The sequence below is a fragment of the Salvia splendens genome, chromosome 2 (genome assembly GCF_004379255.2).
Source record: "Salvia splendens isolate huo1 chromosome 2, SspV2, whole genome shotgun sequence".
Lineage (NCBI taxonomy): Eukaryota > Viridiplantae > Streptophyta > Magnoliopsida > Lamiales > Lamiaceae > Salvia > Salvia splendens.
In genome coordinates this window covers 42,272,007-42,289,896 of record NC_056033.1, presented here as the reverse complement: position 1 = coordinate 42,289,896, position 17,890 = coordinate 42,272,007, and the positions used below count along the sequence as shown (strand labels likewise).

Genomic DNA, 17,890 nt, shown 5'->3' with positions numbered 1-17,890 from the left:
TAAAAAAGATGTTCCCTCAAATATAAATATATGACTTAGATCAAATATGTGATGTTGAGAAATATTTTAAAGATACTTAAATTTCAAGAAACAGTAATTTAAAGGAGAAAAAAAGACAAGACAAGATAAGGATTTAATGCTCTGCGTGGAGTGGCCTATCATAAATATATTGATTTGACGGGAAAAAAATTATTGAAGAAATTAGAAATGTGAAAAGAATAAATAAAAGAAGAATATATTTGTATGAGTGAAATAACTAGAGGTCAAATCATGTCATTCATTGTAAAATTGTTCCAATATTAATATAAAAAGAAATGAAATGTGGAGTAGTAAAGATTATAAGAAAAAACAACCAATCGAAATTCGATGGGAAAACATTTTATGTCGTTATTGTAATTAACCACTTTATCGTTTATAAGTATAGTTTATAAGTATACTAGCATGTGAAATAATGTTTATAATATATTTTATTTAATGCTATTTGATTAAATTAAAAAAAATGGTACTGCAGTTGAAATGACAATAAAGTACAACCACTTTAGCCAATTATATGCTTTTATATGAATTTTAATTTATTTCATGTTTTATAAAAAGTCATATATTTTATATTGCCAAGTTCTACATTGTAATTCATAAATAAAAATTCCAAACATAGTCACTACAAAAATTGTACCAATTGAGATACGTATTCAGATAAATAAGTATCGATGTTTAAAAAATTGGATATGAATGCCTTATTGGTATTATGATTTATGATACATGAAAACTATGCACTATTGAATTGGACCCCATTTTGTCGAATTTTCTTTGTCTAAGTCAAAAATATATAGTTTCAATCAATCATATACTACAACACTACCATTAATTATTTTTTGTGGTACAAGAATAAATTCTCATGATGCAAAACTTGACATTTTTCACATCAATGGCCCTCGATATTATAAAAGTGACCCAACCATCTATGACAGCTATTGTTTTATAGTATTAATAATATGTAGGATACTGATATTTTTGAGAATTCTTTCTTTAGGTAATTGCTGAACCAATTTGGATGATTAAATTATTATACATGTATAATATCGGTCTATTTTTCTATATCATGTATGGTGAAATCATAAATTGTAATTTTTGGTTTCATAACTCATACAAACCGCAAATAATACTATTAAAATGATAATTTGTGGTGTGTGAGTGATTTCCTATCTCTTATTCTGAATATTGACTAAACCTGTCAATATCTCACTATAAAATTTGGCAAGTCAAATCAAGAATTTAGCTTCTTAATTATCGTTTTAATAATCATTCAAGATAAGATGATAAGATAAGAATGAAGTGTAGATATAATACAAATAAAAGTAGGTAATGAAAAAGCTTATATTTGTTGAAATTATATCAGTCCGGCCCCTTACCCACGTATCACTAATTGAAAAATAGCAACTCTAAATAAATAAAGACACATTTTAAAATTTTGATGAGTCTACTTATCTAAATTGCAAACAACATTTGTTGAACAAATAATTTTATATAAGCTACATGGATAACATACTTGATTCTGTTGTTATGAACCATTTCTTGTTGCAACATATAATGCTATTTAATTAAACCTTGAAATATATAATGGAAATAAACAAGAGCAAAATCCAAAATACTTATTTGCTTATGTCAAACCCACCCTTTCTATACGAGTTTGTGAGTTGGATTCGAAGCCATGGTGGTGAAAATTTTATTTTTTGGAATTTATAATTTTCATAATAAATTCATCATGTTTTCTAATTCGTATTAAGAATAGTTAAAATTCAATGTTAATCTATTTGGCTTATCTGTTACAAAAGTATGACCAATTAACCATGTCACTTTCTACTATACGATCATCAATTTCTCAAATTAAGAGTTAGGTAATTCTTCTTTACACGCATCATCAATTGGTTGTTTTTTTAATAGAAAAATAGAAAAATCTGAGGGTGGAACAAATGTCGAAAATTTCTCAATCTACTCGATGTTTAATTGTCTTCTTCCCATGTTTAGTCTTTGAATTATTGGTTACCATCTAAATCAATCATCCACCATTGGCCACGATTTTTGTCATTTTTTGTTACAATTTTGTATTTACTTATTTTCAAGAATTCTTCATATAAAAATTCATATCCCTGTCACAGATGGCTTCGATTATTGGGCTCCATTTGTTTTGTTAATCAAATATGAATTTACCAAATTGGGAAAAAATCTAGAAGAACAGCCGGCAATCAATAGGGAAAAAATGGAATGGGAAATGAAAGACTACTCCGTATTTATATTTTTAACAATGGAAGAAACTAACTGCTGAAATGCATTCAATGATACACAGATTAAAAGTCAGATAAATACGTGAATAAAATTTTAAACATAAAAAGAAAATAAATTCATAATTCAGCAAGATTTCCATAACGCTTAATTAACTGCATATTCATACACTACAAAACTATATCATAAAACTTACAGGCTTATGGTTTGATCTTCTTATCATTTCGTCCCCGTTTTCTGAAGTCTCGTCTCTCAGCCGAATATTGCTTTTTGATCAGCAAATTGTGCATTGCTGTTTTGACTGCTTCAGCAGTTGTCAATGAGGCTTCTTCATTTATTGTCAATCTTCCTTGCAGTGCTTGAAGCAGAGGCTCTCCTCCGGGTACCTCTTTATCTTCTACCACGGAAGTCTCAGGTACAATGGGTTCCGAATGATCAGCACCAAGCCCAGAAACGACTCTTACACGAGCTAAGAGTGTGGAATCAGTAGCACTTAAGCTGGATGCACCCATGACCATCCACAACAACGGGACTGAAGAGGCAGCTGAGATACTTGTTGGAATGAATGTCTCTCCAGCAATAGAAACCACCTGCAACAACACTAGGATTATTGGCTAGATCTCGCTTATTGATTCGAGCAATGTACAACAAACGATCAATCAAATTGTGTCTACTGTTGTATAATATCTTTAGAATACTCACTTTGGCAATGGAGAGAGTCCTGGAAGAAAAATTGCATCTTAACAGAATAATCCCTTGCAAACTTAAAGACATTATAGACGGGATCAATTTCGGATTTTTAGTGAAAGTTTCCCGTAGAAACCTCTAGAGGGAGTTGAGTTAAGAACAAGTGTAAGCTAGAGCTTACCTCTGAATAGCAGCAGCAACCATCGAGCCATCACAAGTTTCGCAGAGATCAGTTACAGCGGGTAGCGCATCCTCTTGCTTTTGATTAGAATTTGAAAGTCCTGCCTTTGGGAATGTAAAGGATGAAAACCACACAAACTACTATAAGAGGAAAGTGTAAAAGAGTGGAAGAGAAATACTCCTCTAAATAAGGTCTAAAGATGATAATAATAATAATAATAATAATAAAGGGATAAAATTCACATTCTACCTTAGTTCCAATCTCGCATGTATCCAGCAGAGAACCAGAGTTATAATCCCATAGCCGAACCTTTAAAATGCAAGAGCTAAGTTAGGCTTGAAAAGCGCATGGTGACTAATCATATCAATCATATATGTTAACTTCTTCTATTACTCACTGTTGAGTCACCACTTCCAGAGACTAATAGGCCTCGTGCATAATCCTGACTACGGGGAAACGCAAGGGAACAAACAAACCTGGAAATGATCACAAAGAAGGGATGGGTATAATATCGTGTGGTCGATACATCACTAACAGCATCTGACTCGAAGATGAGGACAAACATCTAAATTCGCTTGACAAAAGGTAACTGAGAGGCATCATTTTCTGCTATAGCAATACTTTTCTAGCGTGTTGATCAGATACAACAATAAAATATCCAACAAATTCACATCAGGATTTAGTAAGCTTGGTATCACAATGCTCAATAAACTCAGGCTGTTCCCATATAGTTGCTGCAGATACACAACTGATTTCCATGTATTAACTTATTAAATTTCTCTATGCATTTGCATATGTTACTCAGTCACGTTGGGTGCTTAATTTGTCACCAGCCAAAACCATGTATGATAAACATAATCCAATAGTCCACATACATCAAACAGGCAGATGAAAAGCACTTACTCAGTATGACCAAGGCAAAAACATTGTATCTCATGAGCTCCTTCTAAGCGCTCTTTGGAGAAGAGCGTGACCTGCAACCAGATACAATAAGGTAACAATGCCAAGAAAATAGAAAAACACAGCCAACCTATTTACTAAAAGTTATAAGCAGCAAATCATTCTCACACGAATTTTGAAGTCACGATCAGCACTGATAATATATCGCCCATCCGGTGAAAAATCCTGCAAAATGACAGTACTAAATGTAAACTACCTCTTAGACAGCATAGATACAAACTCTTCATACTCAAAATTAGACGATTGTCAAATGTTAAATTGTACACACAGCTCAGATATAAAACCACATACCAGTCGAGTAATTATGCTACAATAATGTGAAAGGATTGGGACTGCCTTCTTATGAACCGTAGCTCGATTCTCATCATCATAATCTCCTATATCCACGACATAAACAACACCAAACTTATCCGCAAAAGACACAAACTTGTCATCTCCACTTACTGCAAGAGAGGTCACTCTCTTCTCTGAAACACTGCCCTCGTCACAACAAAAACAATCCAAACAACATTCAACAAACTACTTTACTCCTTTCACACTGAACTGAATCCAAACCATTTCAAATTCAATAAAAAATGCTTACACTGAATAAACACAGCGCCAGGAATCAGTATCCCAAACTTTCACAAGCTTATCATCTCCACCCGACACAAAAAGGTTCCCGCTTTTGCTGTATCGGATGGCGCGAATAGAGTCCTTGTGGCCCCCAGTATCATCCGATAATTGAGCTGCAGAACCATGTCTGTATAATAAAATTGCATAATTAGCATATACATAAACTAGATTTCAATCCAAACTGCCACAAATTAAGCACTGAACATATAAACCAAGCTTGTTGCTTTTCTTACTGGAAACTGAAAACCCGGAGATCCGAACCGACGGCGACGGACACGAATTTCTGATAGGGGTGAACTGCAATTAGCGCCGGAGCTACCTCCGCATCGAGTTTCTGCTCGCTTTCATCGATGTCGTGCTCCACCATTTTTGCTGGGAATTTTTCCCTAGGGTTTCGGATTTGATCGCCGACAAATGAAGTTCAAAACCGTCCCGCCCAATATTTTGGGCTGAACTTGTGTTGGGCTTCAAGTAATTGGGCCAATAGCTGTGCCGGAATTTGTTCAAATATTCGATACCCTTGATAACTAAAATAAAATAAAATATGGTTAAATGTAAAATAAATCACTATCTTCGACGCTTATAATTGTAAGGCACAATTTTTGGGTCCCTATGAAAATCAGCCCCTTAGTATAGCATTAGAGACCAAAATATAGCCCTTGGATCAAATTTTTATGGATGAGATGAGATATTATACAGATTATTTTCGTCATTGAATAAAAGGTCATTATTCTATCTTGAGTTTTGATTAAAATGACACCATCCATATGAAATGAAAGAAGATTAATTTTTATTAAGATGCTAAAATAGATCTATTAGTTGCCAAAGATGGAAATAAAAGGAGTAACATCGAACATAAATTCACTATATAAACTAATACTAAAAAAACAATAAAAAGAATTAGAGCAGCAACAGCAACAGAAAAGGATAAACATGAATGAATAGAAATCCATTGATGTCGAATGTATCTTAAAACTAACCTAAAACAGCAAGTAATGTAATGGCAATGCCTCATATTCAACAAGTATTGGACAACCCAAAAAAAAGTATGTCCAAACACCCAACGTTACAGCCAAATCAAAACATGTCTTCCCTCTCTTTTAATAGCTCCATCATTGCCCCTAAATCCTAAGGTGTGTGCACCCAAGAACCGTCCCCTTGCAACGCGTCATCGGGGCCACCCCGCGCCACACCAACCTCTCGTTCCCGAGCGTCAGCACGTCCACGTCGGACGTTACCTTGATCTCGCAGTTCATCCTGTCCAGTCCGATCACGCCCCCGATGACGTAAATGTCGTCCCCCAACCCTATCATTGCATAGCCGATCCTCCGGCGGAACTCGTATGCCGAAACGATCAGCTTATTTGAATATCTTTCCTGCTTGAAAATTTGGGAGTGGCTCATTATATAGAGCTTCCCTTTCACAACTGCCATGGGACCTTGTAGCCAGCTGAAGTCATGAACAGTCCATCCCTGCTTGATGTTTTCCAACACTTGCACAGTTGATAAACCCTTGTGCAAGATATGAACTTTACCGTCGATAACCACCCCCGAACACGCGGAGTTATGGGATTGATGGAGATCCGGTATCGAAAGCCATGTATCCTTTTCTGGGTCGTATATCTCGGCTTTCGTAATCGATTTCCTGCAGTTAGTAAAACCACCTGCAACAATTATCTTCTCGTCCAGCATGCAGCAAGCAAACATGGCACGAGGGACAATCATGGACGCGCGTAGGCTCCATTCCCTTGTCAGTGGGTCGTACGACCAAACCTCATTGGTTGCAAAACACCCATCTTGGTCACCAGTTAAAGGATCTACGGCATCACTACCACCACCAAGAACGAACAACTTTCCTGCAGCCGAGACAACACCAAAGTGTGCAAGGTGGCGGATACTCGAGGGAAGCACAGGGAGAGTGATCCAGAGGTCATGTTGAGGATCATAAAGCTGCCATAGATTGTCGGGATCGTATGCACACACACATATGAAGTCCTCAGTTGCATTTACCTCTCTACGGACTCTGAAGAGTTCGGCACTGCGAATGGCTTCCCTCCAAGAACGTGAAACGAATTTGAGCGTGGGATGAAGATGAAAAGGAACCCGCGCAAGGCACCTTAAGGCCACAGCATCTGGAAGACCTTCAATGAGTCCAGACATCTGTTGTGCTGTCCACACTGTCAATCGTTTCTTGTTGAACAATTTTAACTAGCCAATTGCAGGATTCCCTTCAAGATGCTTAATCTGAGAAAGTCAGTAAAAAACACATCAGTACCACTAAAAAATCTAACACTAGTGTTTTAAGTTTCAAAGGCATAACATGCAGATAATCTTCGTGGCATCAAATAAAAGAAATCTAAGAAACATTAAGTTGTAGTCAATATCAACCAATCCAAGTGTGACCGGTTTTAACATGAGGTAGACAATTACTATGTAGCAAAGGTGAAATGACATTTAAGGACTAGAAGCTCTTCCAATATAACCTTATTGCGGGCACCATAAAAAACTTAAATGAATATAAAAGTTCACGAACAAGGCCAGAAACAAAGTTGCCTGAAAATGAAATTCACCGACTGCTACTCCCTCGTCAAGGATGCCAAATTTATCTCATTCTCTAGTATGTAATCGACTAAGGCTGACTTGTTATCCCAGACTACCAGTACAAAGAAGAATTAGAATTTGACATGAATAATGTAGATGAGAAATTACAAGCTAACTATTCGTGACAGGTTCTAGTTAATATTCAACAGATGAGAAAATTGAAAAGAAACTATTGCCTTCAATTACGAACAATCGGTTTCTGAAAGGGGGAAAGGAACACATATAACAACATCAAACCAGTCATTAGTAATAGGGATGGTATGACAAGCTACATTAGCTGAATGAGGCCATCATATAAAATAAATAAGGAAGGGGATAAAGAAGATAACACTATATCTATGTATGCATGAAGATTCATCAGACACAGATCAAAAATACTTTTCCCTTTCACCACACTTGACTTAAACATTTTATCATAACATTTTGCACATACCAAGTTGATCATAATGTCCAAACTGCCAGCCAGCACAGCAGTATCTTTCACACTGAAGATTTTAAAAGTAATCGTAGATTATCTATGCTATACCAGTACATCATAAGATGTATTCAGAACACAGTTGTCTAACAAATATACACCAATTCTTATGAAGTCCCATGGAGCAGGTCCTGAATCTTAGAGCACTAACAATCATAGCAGAAAACTTAATCAGAAAAAAATGTAGCACACATAACAAGCGATCATTAATGTGTTCATTTTGTTTACTTAAAATGGGTTCTAGTTCTCTGGTGTTCTTTGGATACTTATTTATTGCAGTCAAGCCCATATAGAATGCAACGTGGCAATCAAGTCACAGATTCAAGTTATTCAGAGGAAAAATTAAATAAAAGACAAGAATACGCGTATAAAACCAAAACCAAAACCATCAAAATTATACTGAGAAATTAATAATTTATCATTTCCATCTTAGTGTTTGGATAGGTTAACATACATAGAACCCCTTAACACCAAAGACAAAGTACACAAAGAACCCCTAATGGAGAAAAGAAGGAGAGACCACATTGCAGAAAAACATTTGTACAGTGGTTAGAGACCAAACAAGGATGGACAAGGCTACCAGTGCCACGAAAAAAAGTACACATGGCAATACAAAGCTCCCATACAAGGAAGATCCCAAATGCAGTCAGAGTACCAACTCCAGCATACAAAACCAGAGCTTGCTCACTTAACCATATTTAAACTCATCACATTCATATTGCATCTTTACCAAACCCATCCGCACTAATTTGACTCTCATACATAACAATACAATTTAGGTCATTCGGCAAAAGGGGGAAACCCCAAACAACTTCTAGATTTGAAGCACTCAAATCAGTGAGGAACAGAAATGAGGCACGAATAAATTTGTCACCCCCATAAAAAATCAACTAAACACACTTCGAAAGCCGAAAACACGTGCTCAAATCCAACAAATTTACCATGGAGCATCGCAGGCAGGCAACATGTGAGACCCCTCAATCCATCACCCAAAAAGAACCCTAATTTACAGTTACCAAAAAAGTCGAACCCATTACGATCACAATTCATCGCAAAATTAAACGTCAAACAACAATAAGAAAACAAAAATAGCTGCTACTCCACTAAATTCGAGAAAGAAAACAATCGAATTACAGCGCAACCCAAGATTTTCAAAATAAAACGAAAATTACATGCGATATAAAACCTACCTTAATTACCGAAACCCGATCGAGAAAACAAGATTCCAGCTCAACTCCAAGAATTCTCAGGAAAAATGAAAAACGCCGAGGCAAAATTTCCCCTTTCTGTGCTGCGGCAGTTGTCACCCAAATTCTTTATTAAAAAATAAATAAATAAATCGGAGATTGAAACGCTATGCAAATGCGTGAGAACACAATTGTTGCAGATGTGAACCGAGAAATTGAGAAGGGCGAAAAAGTGTGAAATGAAATCAGAAATTGTGTGCAAAAATTAGGTAAAAGAGTTTGGGCATAAAATTGGGCATTAGGATATTCCGTCGTGCTCTCTTGCCACGGCCACGTGCCGACCACGTGTTCTTTATCAATTTTGAAATTCCACTCTTTTTTCTTCTTTTATTTTTTCCCTCCCACTTCAAATGATTATTACGCCGTATTTTTAATTAAAAATAGGATTAATCGAGTTTTTGTGTGGAAATTAATTTTGTGATTTATTTGTTGCAAGCTGTTTCCACCTGTAACACAGCATGATGATGATATCCCTTAGTTTTTCTTTGTATTTTAGTTTTAAAATGATTAAGTTTTACTTAATATGCAAGATATGTTGATTCGAATTGAAAATTGTGGAACGTGGTGCTTGTGTATTATTAAAATAATAATCATATATTAATAGTATAGTAGAGCATTGATTGTGGTTTAATTTACGTGTAAACATTTTCTTATGAGAAATAATCTAGAAGTCACATTCATATAATCAAAAGTAAGGAGTACTTCTATATAATTATTACAAGGAGGAATTGTCGAAAAAGACTATCAAATTGTGTCAGTAATTAAATCTCGTAACATAAAGAAATAGGAGTAGTAGTTGATTATATTACAACAATTCTTACAATTTTCTCAATTATTTTATGACCAAAAACTTTGACGCCTTGTGTATATAACATAAAATGAAGACAATTGGAGATTTTTTTTGACAATATCCATTATTACAAATACATTTTAAAATAATCACTTTTATCCTAGCTAGGCATTGATTTCGGTTTTAGGAAAAAAGAGATCATGGGCTTATATACTATAGTTGAGGATATGTGACATTTTGGTGTATTAAGTACCATACAAAAATTATTTACTTTTATTCATAAGTATAATACTACTATATCCTAGTTGAACATTAAATTATGTACATAAGAAATGAAAGATTGAAATAAATACACCAAAATCCCATGTGCTCATATTTCCAAGACCACGTGTGAAATTAGCAAAATTTATGAGAGTGGTTGAAATATTAACTCTCACAGTTTCGGACATCCATTAAATTGGAGTATGTATAACTATAAACTACTCTATTTTTCACTGGGTGGTCTTTTAAATATAAGTTTTTTACGACCCCCAAATTAGGAACAAAGCCTTAGAATTTAATATTTGATTTAAAGAAACAATCATTTTCTTAGGAATAAGCTTGGTTTGAATGTGTATATGCGACCGGTGTGTTTGCTCATCCGACTAGAACAATCTTCATCATCATAGTTTGATCCATCATATTATGAATTACATGCCTTATTTAAATTGGAATATGTAATTAAAATAAATATACAAATAATATATGTTTATGTATATAGATATAGTCCTTTGTCAAGACTCATCAATTTCAAGAAACATTGCTTCAATACTTATCAAAACCTACCGCCATGCTCTACTGTAAGTGTTAAGTATTCATAAGAATGTTCGATTGTCATGATTACATGTGCCTAAATATTAGTAGTATCTAATTTTATGTCTTGTTTGATTTTTTCCCCATAAACTTATCCTGTGACAATGTATCTTGACCCCGTCTCCATAATGCTAAAATTAGACTATATCTCAAGATTAAGCATCATACCTTTATCTCTATTACTAATTTAATCTTAGACAAACTCTATTCTATGACTTATTTTATCCATCCGTCTCATAATAGATGATATACTTGGGGAATGACACGAGATTTTATGAGATGTTATTTTGTGTGTTAGGTGAGGAGAGAAAATAGTGTATTTATATTAATGTGAGAGAGAACTTTTCTAAAAAAAAGAATGTGACATTTTTTTATTGAACAAACTAAAAAAGAAAATGTAATATCTATCATATGACGAAAGGAGTATTTTATTTCACAATTATCTTATCTAATGAATCAAAACACCACTAAATGTTAAGAAAAAAGGATATAAAGCCATTTAACTGACCCAAATCCAATGGAACAAAAGGATATAAAGGCAACTTAAATTTCGAACTATTGACTTGTCTTAAACAATTTCCCTAATCATTCACGTTGAAAGAAAAATAAACTCCAGGTTTGTTCGCTAACTATACTTATTTAATTATCAGCTGTATTTAGACCAATCAAATACTCTTATCACTAATTTATTAACTATCACCATCAGTTGTATACTGACTTATTAATTAAATCTTTTTATTTGCATAATGAATTAATTGAGCTTTTCTATAGGAATTCAATAAAACAAATTAATTATAATCTGGTACAGAAAGAAGCTTCTTAATCAAAACCGCAAACTCAAACAAACAACAAATCAACTAGTGAAAAACAACAACAACAACAAATAATTCAAGCAAGATCAAAACATCATTAAGTATTGCTAAAGAAACAGTCTCAAAATCCAACTACGAAGAGTGCAGATGATCCAATAAAGAAGAGAAGAGCTGCAATGTCTTTTGTTGCTCTAATGTTGCCGGCGCCGGCGCCGGCACCATTTTCCACCGATGGGACTGTTTTTGAGCCTGCATTCACAAGATCATCCATTCTATAACTTTAGTTATTTGTCCATCGTGTTAGATCGTTTGACTAGTCAATATCATCATAATTACAAATATACCACTGAATATGAGTCTTCATACATTTGACCAGTTTGACCAGTCCTAGTGTACGTGTTTTGGTTTTCAGAAGAAAAAAAAAACACACGTACACTAGGACCGGTCAAACTAGTGTACCTGATGGGATGGCGTCCGGTTGTGTGGATGCGTCAGCCGGAGGGGTCTGTTGGGGGTCGGGTGAAGCGGATGGCGCGTTCGTATTGCATCTGCTAGTCGGAGGGGTCTTGACGCTGCATGCGTCAGGCAGCCCGAGGGCGAGCGTCTGGTTGATGTTGAGGCCATAGGAGGAGGCGGTGCCGTTGAGCAGTAGGCACAAGCACTGTGGCTGCGAGGAGACCACGTTCGATAGTTGGGAACAGCACGAGGCCGCAGGGGTGGAGGAGTTCCCCGTCACGTAGTTCAGGCATGGCGAGAGGGCCATGAGGGTCTTCGTGCACCCGCTCTGGCCCCTCGTGCTGCCACATAGCATAGCCAGTGATACGAGGACGATCAGGGGTATTTTGGTAATTTCACTAGCCATTTGAATCTTGAGAATGTGGATTTAATTTCTAGGACAGTTGAAGAAGCTATGGCTTGAGATGAGATTGGATGAGGGTAATGGGGGTTTAAATAAGGATTGCAAGTAGGAAAGGACAAGAAATGTTTTTGTTGAGTTGGCCAACTGTTTGGGCTTGTTGGTTGAGTTTAAGTATAACTAATCAAGTGATTAGGCCTTAATTAGTAGGAAATGAGCTTATGTAAGAATCTGAGCATTATTTCAACTGAATTAGATATCTTTGATTACTATTTATGTTGACTTTTTCATATGTTAAAACTAGCTAGGCTAGATAATGCCACCAAAAAAATTAGAAGAAACTTACAATAATATAGGCTCGAGTACTACTAATAATTTGAATATATGATCTAACAAATCTATTAAACGGCATAGTGAAGTATCTGTGTTATTTTCATTCATATACATTATCACCTAAATCAAATCTAAATATCTAATAGCTTGAAACAGTATTAAAAAATGTGAAGGTGCCTCTGAAAGTTTATACTGGCAATTTAAGAAGATTAATTCTTGAATTAGTTACAAGGATCGGTCGGGTTTTGAATATGCATGTTGTTGTATTTGTTTAAAGCACCCACAAATCGAAAATTCTGGATATATATATATGTTGTACTGATGTATGTGATTCATTTCTAGGCAACCCATATGAAATTAATAGTCAATAAGAGATAGAAGGAATCGATGGAAATTCAAGTTCATACAAGTCTTTTGTGGTTATCAGATTCCATTAATTTCAGTTGCTTGATTTGAGAAGATTGTGTTGCGTGTTTATTGTTTCGTGCGCGTTAGTTGGATATGTTTTGTGATGCAAGACTCTCCTAATAGAGACAAGCAGGTTTGACATTGTTGTTTGTTAGTTGATTTTGTCTTTACTATTTTATGTATTGTCTAATTTAATGTTATGTTGATTTTGTTGTTGTTTAAATTGACACTGTTTCTGGTAAACTTTGCTCGTCATTTATGTGATTATTATGTGATTTTCTTGCTACAATTCAACTTAATTGTCGAGTAAAGTGTGTTACTTCTGATAATAGGTATGACGACAAAAAACAAATCTAAAATCTCCTTGTATAATCAATGCACGAACTTTGTCTATAAGAAACAATCCCAACGAATAACACATTACACCAAATCATTAAACAAAACAACAAATAACATCATGTTTCAATTTTGGGGGAAATCGAGTTCAAGAAAGAGCCCACAATGAAGCCATCATCAACACAGCAAGGCTCATTTTTGCTCCCACATTGCTTCCTGAATTGCTCGATCCGTCCGACCTAGGAACCGTCTTCGACCCTGCACCCGATGGAGTATCCGTCTCTGATGGCGTCGTCGGATCACCAACCGTCTCGTCAGGAGATCCAGAAGGAGCATCACCAGGCGCGGGCGCAGAAGTTGGTGATCCATGCACATCTATCAATTAAACAAACACCATTTCTATATTAATAAAATTTATTCCACAAATAAAACTTTTGGGTGGGCCCGAGCCCACCCAAAACATAGTAATGGCGTGATCTAACTTACCATCACACCGGCTCAGAGGAGGAGTCTGCACCTTGCAGAGCCCGGGCAGAGCAAGGGCGAGGGTCTGATTCACTGTGATACCCAAGCTGGAGCCCCCGCCTTTGAGCAGGGTGCACAGGCACTGCGGTTGTGAGTCCACCACGCTCGACAGGCTAGAGCAGCACGACGATGAGGGATCGGACGAGTTTCCAGACACGTAGTTTAGGCACGGGCTCAGGCTCATCAGTGCCACCGTGCACCCCGACTGCGCCATGCCGCCCCTCAGGAGCGTCGCCGCCACCACTGCCACCGCCAACATCACCCTCTTTGCCCAACTCATTTTGCTGATCAAGTTAGAAAATGAGACAAGATTTTCCTTTCTTAGTTTGGATTGAAAAGTTTTGATTTTGGTGTTTTTGGATTGGAGATTTGATTGAGGTTTAAATAATGTGTAATTTTCAGACACGAGATGCAAAAATAGTTATGTCTTGTTGATCAACTTCTTAGTTTCAAGCGATTAAGATTAGCTAAAACAAGTAAGGTTTGAGCTGAGGTGTGCTACCTAACGTTGATTTTTAATGTTTTTTTGTTTTTTTTTTAAAAAAAAAAAAATTAACTTCATATATTTATATCATATATATGAAGGAGGAAATTACAAATTAACTCCTATAACAAGGAGGAAAGACAAATTATACCACCCAGGGTTCGAACTCGAGAGTTCCAGGATGGAGGCGGTATCCAGCACCCTTTACCGCTAGGCCAAGGGGCTTGGATACGTTGATTTTTAATGTTTAGTTTTTGAATTCTTCATTATTTGTTCTGATTTTAAATGTTAGTTAAGAGTAGTTGAGCTCCCTCCAAAATTATTCCCCCCAAATTCTGTTAACTGTTTTATAATTCAAAGCTTAATTGATAAATAAGAGTAGTAGTAGTAGTATCCTGCGCTAACTTTGATCTATTTACTTTTTATATGATATTCCTCCAATCATCCTTTATTAATTTTATATGTAGGTTTTTCGATCACCCGATATTGATATGAAATGCCCGATTAATTGATGTGAACATGATATCCAAGTATGCGTTAAACGTGTGGCATGACACGACAAGTCGACAATCTTCCGATATTTTCAAATTTTGAGGTGTGGATATTGTGATAAATTAAAACATAAGGAGTATGACATTTGTATATATAATTTTTTTTAAAATAGTAAAAAAAATCCTATTTTATTTGCCAAGCAACAATTACGACTTGACAATATTCAAGATTTTCAGTATAATTTAACAGCTAGTGCCATTATTGCTTATCCCAAAAATATAAATAATTTGTTTTAATGGAGAAAGGAAAAGAAAAGTGAAGCATTTTAGAGTAATAAAAATGCAAGAAAGCCAACAACCAAACCTACTAAAATTTAAAAATCAAAACATTCGTTATGAATATCAAACTTAAACAAATCAAAGAAATTAATCTAAATTTCTATAACTTTGAGGGAACATCAATCTAGCATATTAAAGGTTTTCCTTCTCTTTTAAAACAGTTAATTTTATGTCGAATCCGGTGGTATTATATTCAGTGCAACATTCACAGTTATTTACAGTGGTTACGTGGCATGTAAGAATTAAGACATAACACAAATTCTATAAGATACTTGAAGCCATCTATGTATGAAAAAATTAGGGTGCTATAAATGTAAAATTCTACAAACAAGCCCAACACATCTCTATATAAACTTGACCTGTAGCCTATAGGCTATACCCAAGTAAATCCAGAGAATTGAAATGGCACAAACAAAATCTTTGATTGCCAAGTGCCTTAGCCCACATCCTGATCTTCCTAATTTTGCAGTTTGTTATTGCTTTTGGAATTGTTAATTTGTAATTAATACTTTTATTTCTCACATTAATAAAAATCAAACTCTAAATTCGATATTTTATGTCATTGATTATTATATTAATTACATTTTGAACTCAACCTGCCACATTCAAACTGAATCCGATTCTTATGTTGATACTACACGATAATTAACAACACCGCATAATAGTTACACCGCTACCACGCTAACCTAAGGCAACAAATGAAAAAAAATGAGAAAATAATAATGTGATTTTGACTGTAATAACGTAATTAGAATAAGAGAATAAGAAATAAAAACAATAATGTAAAAGATGTGACGGTTTTGATTCAAAATACTAAAACAAAATAAAATCGAAATAAATTAAATCAGTATTTGGATATTTCAATTTGACGACCAAATATAAAAGACTTCATTTTATAATTAAAAAACATTAATTTATTATAAAAGATATTCTGACTTTATTTAGGCAAAATGCAGATATTAGGATTTATTATAACTATTGGCCGTCTTTATGTAGATGTTCGATTTGAATGATAATGTATGTTACACAACCGACACGCTAGCCTAAGGAGACATATGAAAAATGAGAAATGATACCGTAATTAAAAATAAAAGAGTAAGAAGTAAATATAATATTATTCTTATTATTATTATCAATGGATTACTTAAATCTTATTTCGAATTCAGTAAAATATTATTGTATCTTTATCACAATAAGACTTGACACTAACCATTAATTTTGTGCATGTATGATTTATTTTTTGTGTGTAAATGTTAGGCCACACAAATGATTTCATATGCTAAAAAAACATGCTAAAGATGTGACGTTTTTTATTTAAATAAAAAGATAAAATCGAAATAATGAAAACCAGTTTTTGGATATTTCAACTTGACAGACCAAATAAAAAACACTTCATTGCAATTTAATCTAATTAAAGGTCATTACTTTATTATAAAAAAAATAATCTGACCTTTTCCCATCAAAATGCAGATATTAGGATTTATTACCTATAACAAGTCGTCTTTAAGTAGGTTATTGGACCAAAAATAATTGTGGAATTGCCTTAGATCAAGGGAATAACTTTGTTTTCTCAATCTCTGATTATGAATAAATGATAAATGTGCTTTTCTCGATTACTTATCTGGTAGTGGAATTAGTTTATTTGACTATAAGAGCAACCACAGTAGTAATAAGCCAGCCATAGGCTAGCCACAAACTCCTCATGCCACATCATCAGGATTAAAACTCCTCCTGCCACATCATCATGATAAGCAACTGGACAAGCAATAGGCTAGCCATAATAAACAAAATTATAAAAAATAAATAATTAACAATAACACAAAATACGGAATTAAATTTACGACACAAATACGGGAAAATTCAATAATAATATTTAAAATTAAAAAAAGTACATTAATTAAAAAAATACATTAATTAAAAAAATCTAACGATGTGCAGTCCTCCGCGCCCACAACTCTTCAATTAAATCCTTTTGGAGTCGAATATGAGCATCCACTTGGTGCATGTCGGCATGTGCCTTGAGGCGGCCGACTTCATCGTGAGGTACCCCCCTTCGTACGTTGGGGGCGGCCACGCCGTGGCTTGGGCCGGCTTCATTAGCATTGTCATTGGCCCAACTAGTCAGTTGTACACCTTCATCTTCGACAATCATGTTGTGCAGGATAATACAGGCGTACATTATATCAGCAATGCAGTCGACATGCCACAACGCGTTGGACCCCTAATTGCCGCCCATCGAGATTGGAGCACACCAAATGCGCGCTCCACGTCCTTGCGCGCCAACTCCTGCCGTTCCGCAAAGTAGGTCTTCCTCTCATCTGATGCGCATCTGATCGTCTTCACAAAAACGGGCCACCTAGGGTATATCCCATCCGCCAAGTAGTAGTCCATATCATGCTGGTTCCCGTTGGCGATAAAACTGATGGTCGGACCGACGCCCTGGCACTGCTCGTTGAAAAGGGGTGAGGAGTTGAGGTCGTTGTTCGACCCGACTACCCCAACATATGCATGCCAAATCCACAGCCGGTAATCAGCTACGGCCTCGAGGATCATCGTGGGATTCTTTCCCTTGTAGTCGGTCGTGTAGAACCCTTTCCAGGCAGTGGGGCAGTTCTTCCA

At 35.4% G+C, this 17,890-nt stretch overlaps 4 protein-coding genes across 5 annotated transcripts; all 4 read right to left on the bottom strand.

Annotated features, from left to right (window-relative positions):
- Positions 1-2,309: 2,309 nt before the first annotated feature.
- Positions 2,310-5,145, bottom strand: LOC121767184 (tRNA (guanine-N(7)-)-methyltransferase non-catalytic subunit WDR4-like). Its single transcript, XM_042163403.1, has 10 exons — positions 4,957-5,145; positions 4,692-4,850; positions 4,400-4,583; positions 4,217-4,273; positions 4,052-4,122; positions 3,546-3,624; positions 3,398-3,457; positions 3,149-3,252; positions 2,983-3,043; positions 2,310-2,870 (listed from the first exon to the last, which is right to left on the bottom strand). The coding sequence occupies exons 1-10, from the start codon at positions 5,088-5,090 to the stop codon at positions 2,481-2,483; spliced, it is 1,299 nt and encodes a 432-aa protein (XP_042019337.1). The 5' UTR covers positions 5,091-5,145; the 3' UTR covers positions 2,310-2,480.
- Positions 5,146-5,648: 503 nt separating this feature from the next.
- Positions 5,649-9,264, bottom strand: LOC121767172 (F-box/kelch-repeat protein SKIP30-like). Of its 2 annotated transcripts, XM_042163391.1 has the most exons (3): positions 8,989-9,264; positions 8,740-8,799; positions 5,649-6,966 (listed from the first exon to the last, which is right to left on the bottom strand). In XM_042163391.1, the coding sequence occupies exon 3, from the start codon at positions 6,880-6,882 to the stop codon at positions 5,845-5,847; it is 1,038 nt and encodes a 345-aa protein (XP_042019325.1). In that variant the 5' UTR covers positions 6,883-6,966; positions 8,740-8,799; positions 8,989-9,264; the 3' UTR covers positions 5,649-5,844. The 2 variants fall into 2 exon arrangements, with proteins under 2 accessions (XP_042019325.1, XP_042019316.1); XM_042163382.1 differs by lacking the exon at positions 8,740-8,799.
- Positions 9,265-11,475: 2,211 nt separating this feature from the next.
- Positions 11,476-12,402, bottom strand: LOC121770536 (non-specific lipid transfer protein GPI-anchored 5-like). Its single transcript, XM_042167263.1, has 2 exons — positions 11,959-12,402; positions 11,476-11,748 (listed from the first exon to the last, which is right to left on the bottom strand). The coding sequence occupies exons 1-2, from the start codon at positions 12,359-12,361 to the stop codon at positions 11,621-11,623; spliced, it is 531 nt and encodes a 176-aa protein (XP_042023197.1). The 5' UTR covers positions 12,362-12,402; the 3' UTR covers positions 11,476-11,620.
- A 1,070-nt stretch (positions 12,403-13,472) lies between these two features.
- Positions 13,473-14,293, bottom strand: LOC121771741 (non-specific lipid transfer protein GPI-anchored 5-like). The gene is made up of 2 exons (XM_042168605.1): positions 13,919-14,293; positions 13,473-13,807 (listed from the first exon to the last, which is right to left on the bottom strand). The coding sequence occupies exons 1-2, from the start codon at positions 14,235-14,237 to the stop codon at positions 13,581-13,583; spliced, it is 546 nt and encodes a 181-aa protein (XP_042024539.1). The 5' UTR covers positions 14,238-14,293; the 3' UTR covers positions 13,473-13,580.
- Between the last annotated feature and the right edge of the window lie 3,597 nt (positions 14,294-17,890).

Excerpts from the sequence above, each read along its gene's own strand:
- LOC121767184 (XM_042163403.1), bottom strand. The coding sequence starts at position 5,090 with ATGGTGGAGCACGACATCGATGAAAGCGAGCAGAAACTCGATGCGGAG. Across the intron at positions 4,584-4,691 it reads TGGCGCTGTGTTTATTCAGT|TGTTTCAGAGAAGAGAGTGA; the intron begins GTAAGCATTTTT and ends TGACGAGGGCAG. Across the intron at positions 4,274-4,399 it reads GTAGCATAATTACTCGACTG|GATTTTTCACCGGATGGGCG; the intron begins GTATGTGGTTTT and ends GTCATTTTGCAG.
- LOC121767172 (XM_042163391.1), bottom strand. The coding sequence starts at position 6,882 with ATGTCTGGACTCATTGAAGGTCTTCCAGATGCTGTGGCCTTAAGGTGC.
- LOC121770536 (XM_042167263.1), bottom strand. The coding sequence starts at position 12,361 with ATGGCTAGTGAAATTACCAAAATACCCCTGATCGTCCTCGTATCACTG. Across the intron at positions 11,749-11,958 it reads ACCGGACGCCATCCCATCAG|GCTCAAAAACAGTCCCATCG; the intron begins GTACACTAGTTT and ends TTGTGAATGCAG.
- LOC121771741 (XM_042168605.1), bottom strand. The coding sequence starts at position 14,237 with ATGAGTTGGGCAAAGAGGGTGATGTTGGCGGTGGCAGTGGTGGCGGCG. Across the intron at positions 13,808-13,918 it reads TCCTCTGAGCCGGTGTGATG|ATGTGCATGGATCACCAACT; the intron begins GTAAGTTAGATC and ends TTTAATTGATAG.